The sequence below is a fragment of the Ranitomeya imitator genome, chromosome 5 (assembly GCF_032444005.1).
Source record: "Ranitomeya imitator isolate aRanImi1 chromosome 5, aRanImi1.pri, whole genome shotgun sequence".
NCBI classification, from domain to species: Eukaryota; Metazoa; Chordata; class Amphibia; order Anura; family Dendrobatidae; genus Ranitomeya; species Ranitomeya imitator.
In genome coordinates, this window is record NC_091286.1 from 249,335,218 (window position 1) to 249,350,316 (window position 15,099).

Sequence of the window (15,099 nt, forward strand, 5' to 3'; positions counted from 1 at the left end):
TCCTGTGTCCTGGGATAGAGTTCTGTGGTTCCTTGCTTGTGCTCTCTGTGCGGTACCGCGACCCTGAGACTTAACAGGGATCGCTTTCTTCATACAGGGTGAGGTTAACCCATGTGTGTATCCTCAATGTACCGCCATATAGTCCGTCATTACTTAGCAGCAGGTTCCATCTCTGCACGGTGGACCCCGGGCTGCGAACGCACCTTGTTATATCTATTTAATTATTTGGTACGTTCCGCTAGCCCTAACAGTAACTTTATGAGTTACTAGCTTAAGAGCCCGGCGTTGCGTGGGCATAGTAAATATCTGTGGTTAGTTATAGCACCTCACTTCTCTTATTTTCCCATCACGCCTCTCATTTAGCACCTCACTTCTCTCATTTTCCCATCACGCCTCTCATTTTCCCCCTCACATCTTTCATTTCCCTTCACATCTCTCATTTTCTCCCTCACACCTCTGATTTTCCCTCTCACTCCTCTAATTTTTCCCCTCCTCTCATTCCCCCTTCACTCCTCTCATTCCCCCTCACTCTTCTCATTCCCCCTAACACTTGTCATTTCAACCTCACTTTTGTCATTTTCCGATCACTCCACTGTTTTCCCTCATTCCTCTCATTTTGCACTCACACCTTTTCATACACCGGTATGTCATCTCCAGTATATTGTATATACCTGTATGTAATCTCCCATGTATATAGTATATACCTGCATGTCATCTCCCCTGTAAATAGTATATACTTGCTGTATGTCATCTCCTCCTGTACATTTTATATACCTATGTGTCAACTCCTCCTGTATATACTATACGGTGTCTGGAGTTTACACTAACGGTATGTCTATTAACAATTCCCCATTGATTGATCCTTTTCCTATTATCGAGCTGCTACACATGCTCGGATGGTAGCCCATTGTTGGCTATGATGCATACAAATCCTGCTTGAGTTACCAATGGTGGAATTCTTTTGTTTACGCCTATATGATTGATGCTCTGTGCTGTTAACCACCCTTATGTGTATATGTGCTGTTTTGCTGCATGGCTTTTCCCTGCTGTGCCTTATATCTGTTTATTATTAAATCACAATAAATTATATTATATCTATTATTTTGGACTATATACTGTTTTTGGTGCTTTGTCTTTTACTATATATAGTATATAACTGTATGTCATCTCCCCTGTATATAGTATGCACCTGCTGTATGTCATCTCCTCCTGTATATACCTGTGTGTCATCTCCTCTTTTATATAGTATATACCTGTATGTCATCTCCTCCTGTATATAGTATATACCTGTATGTCATCTCCTCCTGTATATAGTATATACCCCTGTGTGTCATCTCCTCTTATAAATAGTATATATCTGTATGTCATCTCCCCTGTATATAGTATGTACCTGCTGTATGTCATCTCCTCCTATATATAGTATATACCTGAATGTCATCTCCCTCTGTATATAGTATATACCTGTGTGTCATCTCCTCCTGTATATAGTATATACCTGTATGTCATTTCCTCATATATAGTATATACCTGTACGTCATCTCCTCCTGTATATGGTATATACCTGTAAGTCATCTCATCTTATATATAGTATATACCTGTATGTCATCTCCTCCTGTATATAGTATATACCTGTAAGTCATCTCCTCCTGTATATAGTATACACCTATATGTCATCTTCTCTTATATATAGTATATACCTGTATGTCATCTACTCCTATATATCGGGGTGGGCTGTGGATGGCGCGGTGTCTGGAGTTTACACTAACGGTATGTCTATTAACAATTCCCCATTGATTGATCCTTTTCCTATTATCGAGCTGCTACACATGCTCGGATGGTAGCCCATTGTTGGCTATGATGCATACAAATCCTGCTTGAACTACCAATGCTGGAATTCTTTTGTTTACGCCTATATGATTGACGCTCTGTGCTGTTAACCACCCTTATGTGTATATGTGCTGTTTTGCTGCGTGGCTTTTCCCTGCTGTGCCTTATATCTGTTTATTATTAAATCACAATAAATTATATCTATTATTTTGAACTATATACTGTTTTTGGTGCTTTGTCTTTTACTATATATAGTATATACCTGTATGTCATCTCCCCTGTATATAGTAGGCACCTGCTGTATGTCATATCCTCCTGTATATACCTGTGTGTCATCTCCTCTTTTATATAGTATATACCTGTATGTCATCTCCTCCTGTATATAGTATATACCTGTATGTCATCTCCTCCTGTATATAGTATATACCTGTGTGTCATCTCCTCTTATATATAGTATATACCTGTATGTCATCTCCCCTGTATATAGTATGTACCTGCTGTATGTCATCTCCTCCTATATATAGTACAGTGGGGCAAAAAAGTATTTAGTCAGTCAGCAATAGTGCAAGTTCCACCACTTAAAAAGATGAGAGGCGTCTGTAATTTACATCATAGGTAGACCTCAACTATGGGAGACAAACTGAGAGAAAAAAATCCAGAAAATCACATTGTCTGTTTTTTTATCATTTTTTTTGCATATTATGGTGGAAAATAAGTATTTGGTCAGAAACAAACAATCAAGATTTCTGTCTCTCACAGACCTGTAACTTCTTCTTTAAGAGTCTCCTCTTTCCTCCACTCATTACCTGTAGTAATGGCACCTGTTTAAACTTGTTATCAGTATAAAAAGACACCTGTGCACACCCTCAAACAGTCTGACTCCAAACTCCACTATGGTGAAGACCAAAGAGCTGTCAAAGGACACCAGAAACAAAATTGTAGCCCTGCACCAGGCTGGGAAGACTGAATCTGCAATAGCCAACCAGCTTGGAGTGAAGAAATCAACAGTGGGAGCAATAATTAGAAAATGGAAGACATACAAGACCACTGATAATCTCCCTCGATCTGGGGCTCCACGCAAAATCCCACCCCGTGGGGTCAGAATGATCACAAGAACGGTGAACAAAAATCCCAGAACCACGCGGGGGGACCTAGTGAATGAACTGCAGAGAGCTGGGACCAATGTAACAAGGCCTACCATAAGTAACACACTACGCCACCATGGACTCAGATCCTGCAGTGCCAGACGTGTCCCACTGCTTAAGCCAGTACATGTCCGGGCCCGTCTGAAGTTTGCTAGAGAGCATTTGGATGATCCAGAGGAGTTTTGGGAGAATGTCCTATGGTCTGATGAAACCAAACTGGAACTGTTTGGTAGAAACACAACTTGTCGTGTTTGGAGGAAAAAGAATACTGAGTTGCATCCATCAAACACCATACCTACTGTAAAGCATGGTGGTGGAAACATCATGCTTTGGGGCTGTTTCTCTGCAAAGGGGCCAGGACGACTGATCCGGGTACATGAAAGAATGAATGGGGCCATGTATCGTGAGATTTTGAGTGCAAACCTCCTTCCATCAGCAAGGGCATTGAAGATGAAACGTGGCTATGTCTTTCAACATGACAATGATCCAAAGCACACCGCCAGGGCAACGAAGGAGTGGCTTCGTAAGAAGCATTTCAAGGTCCTGGAGTGGCCTAGCCAGTCTCCAGATCTCAACCCTATAGAAAACCTTTGGAGGGAGTTGAAAGTCCATGTTGCCAAGCGAAAAGCCAAAAACATCACTGCTCTAGAGGAGATCTGCATGGAGGAATGGGCCAACATACCAACAACAGTGTGTGGCAACCTTGTGAAGACTTACAGAAAACGTTTGACCTCTGTCATTGCCAACAAAGGATATATTACAAAGTATCGAGATGAAATTTTGTTTCTGACCAAATATTTATTTTCCACCATAATATGCAAATAAAATGTTAAAAAAACAGACAATGTGATTTTCTGGATTTTTTTTTCTCAGTTTGTCTCCCATAGTTGAGGTCTACCTATGATGTAAATTACAGACGCCTCTCATCTTTTTAAGTGGTGGAACTTGCACTATTGCTGACTGACTAAATACTTTTTTGCCCCACTGTATATACCTGAATGTCATCTCCTTCTGTATATAGTATATACCTGTGTGTCATCTCCTCCTGTATATAGTATATACCTGTATGTCATCTCCTCATATATAGTATATACCTGTAAGTCATCTCCTCCTGTATATAGTATATACCTGTAAGTCATCTCCTCTTATATATAGGATATACCTGTATGTCATCTCCTCCTGTATATAGTATATACCTGTAAGTCATCTCCTCCTGTATATAGTATACACCTATATGTCATCTCCTCTTATATATAGTATATACCTGTATGTCATCTCCTCTTATATATAGTATAAACCTGTATGTCATCTCCTCCTGTATATAGTATATACCTGTGTGTCATCTCTCCTGTATATAGTATATACCAGTGTGTCATCTCTCCTGTGTATAGTATATATCTGTGTGTCATCTCCCCTGTATATAGTATATATCTCTATGTCATCTCCTCCTGTATTAGACCGCATTCACATGTTATTTGGTCAGTATTTTTACCTCAGTATTTGTAAGCTAAATTAGCAGCCTGATAAATCCCCAGCCAACAGGAAGCCCTCCCCCCTGGCAGTATATATTAGCTCACACATACACATAAGACAGATCATGTGACTGACAGCTGCCGCATTTCCTATATGGTACAGTTGTTGCTCTTGTAGTTTGTCTGGTTATTAATCAAATTTTTATTTTTGAAGGATAATACCAGACTTGTGTGTGTTTTAGGGCGAGTTTCAGGTGTCAAGTTGTGTGTGTTGAGTTGCTCTCGGCGTCCAGAAGTGTGACTGTGTAAAATTTTGTGGCTGTAGCTGCGACGGTGCAGATGCCAATCCCAGACATACACACATACACACACATTCAGCTTTATATATTAGATTACCTTACCAGCCTTCATGTTCCGGTAACAACCAAATCGAAAAATGACTTGCAAACATCACAAACTATGAGCTGAAGCCTTTACATCATTAGTAATTTAAAGGAAATGCTTCTCTGGGATATTACTGTCATACAGATATGATATTTTGTAAATTGAAAACAAAATTCTGCATAATGTTTGAGAGTACAGAGGAATATTAAAAGGCAGATCTTATACATAATTAAAATGAGCTCTTGGAATAAACTAGCATAATTGTTTAATTTGTTTACTTGTTCAAACACGAAGCCTTTCCCACCATGCAGAAGACCCATCTTATTTCTTAAATATCAATATATTTTTTTCTTATACTGCAATTAAACTTTAAAAAGTGTTGATGTGGTATGTATTTTTATCAATCTAGCGTAAAACATATATCGTGTATTCACTTCTATGAGCAAAACAGAAATGCTGTGCAACAATAGCAGATGAAGAACAAAATCAAGCTCTGCAGTAGGGATTTGGTAAGCTATTTACATATATATGAGGGCATAATTTTTTAATTTCATAACAAATGCTACAGAGACCATTGTAATTCTAACTATGGGTGGAATCAGCTAATTGATATGTGTTAACAAGCTGCACTGTGCTGAATGAAGCTACAATTTGAAGCATTTCTCAGGAGGTAATTTCACATACTTATATACCAGCTCCCTAACCGGAAACCACAATATAGCTAGTTGACTAGCTATGTTAGTACTAGTGAGTATTTGATAATGTTGAATTTCTATAGCATTTATGAACCTATAGGCTATGTGCCCACGATGAGTTTCAGGTGAGCTTTTGCCTCAGCTTACTTTTGTTGTGTCAAAATTGGAGTGTCTTACAGTTCTAGCAAAGTGGGTGGGATTAATAGAATTCTCATGCCCACTGTGCTTCTTTTTAGGCAGTATAAACAGGGGTGCCGCTATCATGGGGCAAGTTGAGCCCTTTGCTTCAGGCGGCAGTCGTCACTGAAAGACAGGGGGCGGCAGAGCAGCGGTCAGAACACCTGGTGCCGACTCCCCATAATCCCTGACATTTGCTGAGTGTCACTAGTGTGGTGCACGCGCCTCTGCTCACAACCCACAACCTAACCGTTAGGTTAGTCACAACCAACGGTGTGCAATATCAGCCAGTCATCCCTGCACCCGCAGAGCAGCACACCATATGTTGGCTGCTCTGTGCAAACAGGACCTGTGATCAGGTCACAGGAGGGGGAGTCAGGGGTCACATGATCGGGACCTCCATGGATTGCAGGACTCTGCTGTGCTGGTTGCCATGGTAAGCTGCCCTATGTGTGGGGTCAGGAGGGCTTTACAGTGTGGATGTAGCAGAGCCATGTGTGTACGGAGCGGAGCTGAATGTGTACGAGGTGTACGGAGTGAAGCCGTGTGTATATGAGGTGTACAGAGCGTAGCCGTGTGTGTATGAGGTGTACGGAGCGGAGCCATGGGTGCATGAGGTGTATGGATCGGAGCCGTATGTGTATGAGGTGTATGGAGCAGAGCCGTGTGTGTATGAGGTGTATGGAGCGGAGCTGAATGTGCACGAGGTGTACGGAGAGGAGCCGTGTCTGTATGAGGTGTATGGAGTGGAGCTGAATGTGTACGAGGTGTATGGAATGGAGCCGTGTGTGTATGAGGTGTGCAGAGCGTAGCCGTGTGTGTATGAGGTGTACGGAGCGGAGCCGTGTGTGTATGAGGTGTACGGAGCAAAGCCGTGGGTGTATGGATCGGAGCCGTGTGTGTATGAGGTGTATGGAGCAGAGCTGCATGTGCACGAGGTGTACAGAGTGGAGCCATGTGTGTGTGAGGTGTATGGAGCGGATCTGAATGTGTACGAAGTGTATGGAATGGAGCCGTGTGTGTATGAGGTGTGCAGAGGGTAGCCGTGTGTGTATGAGGTGTACGGAGCAGAGCCGTGTGTGTATGAGGTGTACGGAGCAAAGCCGTGGGTGTATGGATCAGAGCCGTGTGTGTATGAGGTGTATTGAGCAGAGCTGAATGTGCACGAGGTGTACAGAGTGGAGCCGTGTGTGTGTGAGGTGTATGGAGCGGATCTGAATGTGTACGAAGTGTATGGAATGGAGCCGTGTGTATGAGGTGTATGGAGCGAAGCTGAATGTGTACGAGGTGTACGGAGCGGAGCCACATGTGTATAAGGTGTACAGAGCGGAGCCGCTTGTGTATGAGGTGTATGGAGCGGAGGCACGTGTGTATGAGGTGTATGGAGTGGAGCCGTGTGTGTATGAGGTGTACGGAGCACAGCCGCATGTGTAGGAGTAACTATGTGTGGCCATTATACAGTATTGAGCATCATGTGTGCCCATTATACAGTATGGAGCATTATGTGTGGCCATTATACAGTATGGAGCATCATGTGTGGCCATTATACGGTATGGAGCACTGTGTGGCAATTATACAGTATAGAGCATCATGTGGGGCTCATTATACTGTATGGAGCAATATATGGGGCATATTATTCTGTATGGGGCACTGTGCGGTGCCCACAATACTGTATGGAGCAATATATGGGGCTCATTATACTGTATGGAGCAATATATGGGGCTCACTATTCTGTATGGAGCACTGTGGTGCCCAGAATACTGTATAGAGGACTCTACTGTCTGATTTATGATCTATTGTAGAATGTACAATAGTTATCACTCATGTAATGTATTGGGGGAGGGACTGTAGATGAGATGGGAGCCCTATAAGGAGGCTGTACTGTATACATGTTTGGGGGGGCGCCATTTTGAAGTTCGCCTCAGACAGCAGTGTGGCTAGGTTCACCCCTGAGTATAAACTAACCTGTGGTGTGTGTTTCAAATCTGCATTTTTTCATTTTCTCTTTGCAGGTTTGCTGAGTTTTATGTGCAGATTTTTGCCATAGACTTGCATAATATGCAGAAAGTCTGTTTTCAGTGCGTTTTCATGGAAGAAACGCATCAAAAATGCATGGAATCTGCTCATGACCATATCAATGAAATTTTGTCAAATACAAAAACCAGGAAATATCAAAAACAAAGCAGCTTTGTTTAAAACATGACATAACAACAAAAGACAAAAATGCAGTGTCAAAAACACAATAAAAATTGTGTTTTTGTTTCTTTTTGGTCTGTCATGTTTAGACTACATTTGCTGCGACGATAGTAGTCACTACCCATGAACAAGCCATGAGGCAGGGTAGACAAGAGGTCCAGTGTCAAAAGCCAAGAGAGCTCATGGTAAATTAAGGGGAAAGTCAAAGGCGTAGTCAAGTAACGGTCTAAGGTTAGAATTCCAGGAAGATAGCGGATCAAGACAAAGGGGCATGGCAAACATAGTCATAGGCAAGATCCAAGGTCAGACATCAATAGATCAGAAACAGAGCAGAGAAACAAAAGGAACAAAAACACCACCAAACTAAGTCTACAACTGGCAGTAATCAGATACAGGCAGACAGCTAAATGGCCAGGTAATAGCCCAACACAGATTATACATGGAGAAAACCCAGCATGCCCAAGCTCTGATTGGTCAGCTGTACTGTCACTCACAACAATAACAAGTCAACATGCCCCAGCCTCAGATTGGACAGGTGAACTGTCACTTACTGCGGCAAGACAAAATGAGTGGTGGAATCATTACAGTTGCTTTTGATACATCCTTTTATATGTTTTTTACATCAGAACCGCACTAAAAGGGCATATGTGTTTTTTTTGCCTGTGGATTTTCCACATCTAATGCAATTCTATAGGGAAAAGCTGCATATAAAACACAGTGTATTGACAAGAGAGATTATCATGTTACTAATTTCAAACACATACCGCAGGTCAGTTTATGCTCTGTAAAAAAAAGGACATTGGGCATCAAATTTCTATAAATCCCATCCACTTTACTGGATGCATAACATGTAGCGATTTTGTGTAGAGAAAATACAATCTGTCAAAAACTCATTGTGTGAATTTAACCTAATATAAGATATAGCTCTGGGAAGTCAAATGAATCTCAATTCTCAGCTGTCCAGAATTTACAGAATATAAAGATCTAAACCTGCGGAATTTTTCCCATTGTTTCTAGAAACATTTGTATTCCTAAAATTTAGTGTTATGACAGCATGTAATATGTAGTATATCTAACATATTGTTTGAACAGTGATAAGAAAAATACATGCAAAATAAAGAAGAGCAAATCAATTTGATGTCAATCGAATTCATATTGAAATTTTAGGAATTTGCTGAACCTGGTGAATTTGAACACTTTGCGATTTGATTCTCGCAAATTGTCTAAAATAGCAGTACCATTTTGCGCATTGTAGAAGATTGAATCAGCCAGAAAAGGATCACATGATCTCAGAAGGGATTCCTGTAATGTTTTGCCTCTATTACATCACATGGTATCGCAAAACTAATCAGGAGAGACTATCATAGCATGTATAAAAGCGGAAGCAGGCACTGCTGAATCCATTTTGTGCTGAATCTGAATAGTGAGAGATCATTACAGCTCACATATTAGCGATTGAGATAGAGAAAGCTATAAATGAGTGAAGGAACTCTAAAGATAATGCGTGATAGTACAGCAGTTAGTAAAATTAGTTGTATGAGGCAAAGAAAAAAGTATCAATTTTTTTCAGTGCAATTGGAGGTTATGTAGGTCTGATAATTCAGTGTGAATTGACTCAATGGGAATCAAATTTCCTGGAAAAATTTGGTGAACCTAGCAAGTTACGAGTGGAGATGTCAGTAAAGTTACCGCAGTTCATCGGGGATGAACTTCGGTCACACATTATTGATATCACCGCTCGTCACTGCTGGTGCATCTTCACGCTATTGTTAGTGAACTATGGCTGGCGTGCTGAGCAGTCCCATACTAATGTGGCCGCTCAACACACCATCTGGATGTAGCAGAGGTGGGGATCATCGTGGGACATCATCTGTATTGGTTATCTGCGGACAGGAGGTGAGTAAAACTTTGAATTTTTAATTTTAAATGGATTTTAATAAATGGGTAAAAGAGGGTCAGGGAGTGTTTCTTTCACATTAAGGACTTTCTTCTGTGTGAGTTTTTTTAACTTAAACTTATGGGGTTAGTAAATGAGATGTCTTTCTGATGCCTCTCCATTACTAAACCCTGGACTTGATGTCAGCGAACATAAAACAGCTAACATAAACCCTGAAACCATTACTAAACTTGCCTGCGCAGCAGGGCAAGTGAGAAGAGCCTAAGCTAAGCACCAGAACTGGCACATCTAAAGGAGGCACCATTTCTGGGGTGGCTGAGGGCTGAAGTTATTAGTCTGGGAGCGGGCCAATATTCATTGTCCCTTCCCAACCTATTAATATCAGCCCACAGCGGTCTGCCTAGCCTTTGCTGGTTATTAAAATTAGGAGGGACCCCACTTCATTTTTTAGATATTCTTACACATGTTCCTGATATCTGTAATGAAATCATTAATGTGGGCGGAAATGCCATGACATCATGAGAGGGCGGGATTGTGATGCAGTAATCTGCGCCTGCGCAGTCCGCGCAGGAGTGTCTCTTCAGATGTATGTAAGTGACGTCATGAGGGCAGGATCGTGTCCACCGTGTCTCCACCGTTTCTCCACCGCCCCTGATTTCAGCCCATAAATGTCCCCCTGCTCCCTGAATCAGCGCCTGCGCAGTCCACGCTTTCCAGCGCCATTTTCTTGAAGACACACTGCAGTATCCAAGAAAATGGCACATGAACGAGCGGACTGTGCAGGCGCTGATTCCAGGAGCAGGGGGACATTCATGCCCTGGAATCAGGGGGCCTAAGTAAGTAATTGCTGTGGCATGAACTGCCACAACGTCATGAGGGAGGAATCGTGTCCACCATGTCCCAAGGCCCCCGATTCCAGCTCATAAATGTCCCCATGCTCCCGGAATCAGCGCATGCGCAGTCCGCGCTTTCCGGCGCCATTCTCTTGAAGACACACTGTAGTATGTATTCAAGAAAATGGTGCGGACTGCGCAGGAGCTGATTCCGGGAGCAGGGGGACATTCATGTGCTGGAATCAGGGGGCGTAAGTAATTTCTGTGGCATGACCTGCTGCAACGTCATAAAGGCGGGATCATGTCCACCGTGACCCCACGCCCCCTGATTCCAAGAGCAGGGGGACATTTATGGGCCAGAATCAGGGGGCGTGGGGACACTGTGGGGGTGGAAACTAAGTCATATGGGCGGGATTGTGACACAGATTTCAGTGCCAGTGCAGTTTGCTCTTTGCGGCGCCATTTTTTCTTGAATACGGACACTGTGTCTGTAATCTAAAGATAGGAGCGTTGCGCTTATGCAGTCTATAAAGGCTTCGGACAGAGTGACGCTCCTACCATTATATTATAGATAAGCTGGGAAGATCTATGGATAGTGGTCATTTTCCAGAACAATAACACCAGCCCCCAGCTGTCTGCTTTTTCTCAGCTGGTTAAGAAAAATGAGGGGAACAAACACCATTTTTTTCTTTTATATATTTTTTATAGCTAAATACACGTACAGTAAGCTATATACACTGCACTAATCATATATCTCAATGACATCTTTCCATCGATCTATTCTATGTATATATCTGTTCAACCTATTATTTTATGACAGTTCACACTTTGAATTTACTGTACTTGGCTAATGAAATGCTGGGTTTCATATGACACGGGTGAAAAAATAGGACTGCACACTCATGGTCCGTGTGAAGTGAGATTTTTTTCTCACACCCATTGAAACAATTATATGGTTTTACTAATCTGCTTGGGTGGAATGCTACAACTCGTTATGATCTACGTGACATTGAAAAATAAGAGAAGCAGTCTAATTAGTAATACTATAAGATTAGAGATTCAAAGGCTTATAAAACTATAGCTATTTTATTACGATAAATATCTAATTAGCAAAAGAATACTATGCTATGCTTTTTATCTGTAAAATAAGAAGATTATGCAGTAACAGTAATGCTGTCAATAAGGTTCCAGGATTAATAACATTAAATTATGTGAAAGATAACATATGCAACATCAATCTCCCAGTGGAAAGGAGATTAATTAGCACAGCCAATGACTATCAAATCTCGATGTTCTGTGACCACATAAGAGCGTTGGCTACTTGTTATTTACACCACTGATAAAATACTGATTGGCTAACCTTGCATCCAGAAATAATGCTGTATCCCCAGTGGTTTGGTGTACACTTGTCACACCGCTCTCCGATAGTGTTGGGAGGACATACACACTGACCAGTTTCTTCATCGCAATTATTCCCAACATGAGGGCAATCACAAGCTTTATAAAAGAAAAAACATATTACAGAATAGCAAAGCAATTTCATAGTTATAAAACAACTATTGTATGTAACATCTATCTATATATATATATATATATATATATATATATATGTATTGTATTCACAAGTTATATAATTAGCCTCCATAAGCCATGTTATTGTGAATTTGTAGGCATTGTTCCATTAATTTTAGAAAGAAATTGATACCTTAGATTATACAGTGTGGCAGTCCGAATTATTATTTTTCAGCAAGGAAGTGTAATATTCCTTTGTGTAAAATATTAAGCTAAACTTTGATACAGTAGATAGAATAATAACCAGCTTGACCATTATACTCAGAAAGCAAACTATTAACATGTTGTAAGAGCATAAGATTACCTACAATATTTTGACATGACCTGCAATAGTTTTTGGTTTTAACTTCAATCATACCGAACAATTTCATATTATTGCTTTCTGGGATGCAAAGCAAGTAAAGTGAATAGTCTAATTAGAAAATGTAAGTTTTAACCCAAATTTTAGATATTCAGAGGGTAAGTTAGTCAACCCTAGCCCTATGTGGCGCAGTGTTATATCACATAGTATTTCTATAGTAATTTAGTGACTGTAATATGATTCATTTAACCAGTTAAAAGATAGTGAAATAAGTAGGATCAACAAAAAAATTTTTTACAGACAGGGCAGATGTGGGCTTTGTTACTTACGGGTACAACCACCTTCCTGGAAATCAAAAAATCCACGGTCACATCGGTCACATTTATTTCCAGTTACTCCTGGCTGACAACGACATTGCCCATTCTCGTCACAGTCAAATGACTTTGATCCAAAAGAATTGCAGTTACAAGGGACACAACCCTGTGCGAATACAGGACCATATGTCTGTGGCTAAAATTGGGGAAAAAAATTTGAAATTATAATACAATATTACAACATGTTAATGATTTCAATTTGCATTTAAATTCACAAATTTGGTAGTTTGGGGCACTTTTCTTGAATATAGTTTTAGAGCATATTTACTTACAGGTAACCCAAACTTTTTTTGCAAAGGAACCAAAGGGTATACAAATTCAAAAATCACCTTTTGCAACCATGTTACTCTTTGTCTGTTGCAGGAAACATGCAGGAAACTATGTTGTAAATTGTACATCAGGTTTTCAGACATTCCACAAAACAGCTAATTATAAAGGGGTCCCATTAGGGAAGTCCTGTTAACTGATATTGCTGGGAGATGCTAAGTAATTTAGTTGTATAAAATAGGCAACATAATGTCTTCAAAAACAAAAGAAATAGCACATAAATTAATCAAACAAAGCATAAAAGTCACTCAAAAGAACATGCATTTGAAGACAAATTTAGTAAGTAGGGCAATCCTTGAGAGGTATCATTGTTGGTTAATCATTCTGTATAAATGGGGCCAATGTTTTATATTACTTCTATATATTTAGGTAAATGGGGACATCAAAATAAAAAAAATTGCTATATTTTTAATAAAAGCCCTAATAGCATTTGTGTTTAAAGTGTTAATTTAGTACTCCATGGTTGAGCTTTGTTCACATGTACAAATTGTCTTAGATATGGAATGGTTCTTAATTAGAAATTAAGTGGACCAGGCAAAATTCAATTTTCAAAATGTAATTTTTTTGCCATTTTTTTTTATTTTTACAGAAAGACCTATTGTAAATAATGTTAGAAAAAATGTCATAGCTAGAGCACAATGCCAAAATACAAGTAATGTACAGCAAAAAAAAAAGGCATTAAAACCTGTACCTGTTTACAATTTCCAAATAAACTATGAGCTAAAATCTGGTTGCAGCAGTTTCTGCCAAAAAAAAATAGTAAGAACACAGCAAAAAAAAAAGTTAATATTCTCATAAAAAAGCTAAATTTGAAATCACTATTTGGTGAGTTTTTTACATCATTATTTGTAATTCAGAACCAGGAGTGGAACAATCAAAGGAAAAGTACAATAGAAGCATGACACCACTTCTATATTTTTTACCCACTTCTGATTTTGGCTTACAAATATTGAGGCAAAAAACTCACCAAATACTTAACGCGTGCACATGGCCATAAAATGTGTGTAACCTGTGCATCAGCTGTCCTTGCTTATAGGGAATTCACCAGTGACCCAGTAAAGTTACGTTCCACCGTTGAGTATTTAGTGAGTTTTTGAAGTTGCAGATTTTCTGCAGCATTTATACACCTGACACTTGATTGAAATTGAATTTGATAGTTGTACTTCACTATTCTCGACACTTAATATCAATGTTAATAGATATAGTGATAATACAGTGAAATTTTAAATGAGAAAACACATGCTCACACAGCTCTACACACATTTGTTACGTATCAGCAATTAAAAAGATACAAATAATGCCATCGCTATTAAAAAAAAAAAGAAAACTTTAAAAGCTGCACAACGAATTTAAATTTCATCTCCTTCACTCCATGCATAAAGGAGTGCACAGCCAATTACCGGAGTGGCTGGTTTGTAAGCCCCACGAGGACAGCCTCTTGATGTAGGATAGTTCCTTCGCCTACTAGGTAAAACTTGGATATTTTGGGATTTCCCTATGGGATGTTTCCTTTCATATACTTGTCTTCTAAATTCACATCGTTTCCCAAAGTACTCAGGTTTACAAATACATCTCCCTGTAATGTCACAGCGCTGGGACATTGAGGCGCTGACGCTGCAGTTGCAAGGTAGACATACCTGCTTGACAGAATCCCACCAACAGTTTGGCTTTGAAAGCAGAAGAACAAAAGGAAAGTGTAAGAGAAGCCAAAAGAATGAAAAAGAAATGAAAGGAAAAGAGATTGTTATGCAGCTGAGCTCTGACATTCATGCAACATGATGATATTACAAGATGGAACACAATGTTGTCTTGAAGAATATAACAAATGACAATATCCAATGAATATTTCATGCTTTTTCTACAGCACATCACACAGAAGATTATGCAGTAATTGTAATT

General features: G+C 40.0%; 1 protein-coding gene across 2 annotated transcripts in view; it reads right to left on the minus strand.

Moving 5' to 3' along the window:
- Positions 1-15,099, minus strand: part of LAMA2 (laminin subunit alpha 2) — a 1,496,617-nt gene that overhangs the window by 557,317 nt on the left and 924,201 nt on the right. For both annotated transcript variants that reach the window (XM_069726054.1, XM_069726053.1), the window contains exons 21-22: positions 12,829-13,009; positions 11,987-12,123 (exon numbers count right to left, since the gene is read on the minus strand). In XM_069726054.1, the coding sequence (XP_069582155.1) occupies positions 11,987-12,123; positions 12,829-13,009 (318 nt within the window). The remainder of the gene's footprint in view (positions 1-11,986; positions 12,124-12,828; positions 13,010-15,099) is intronic.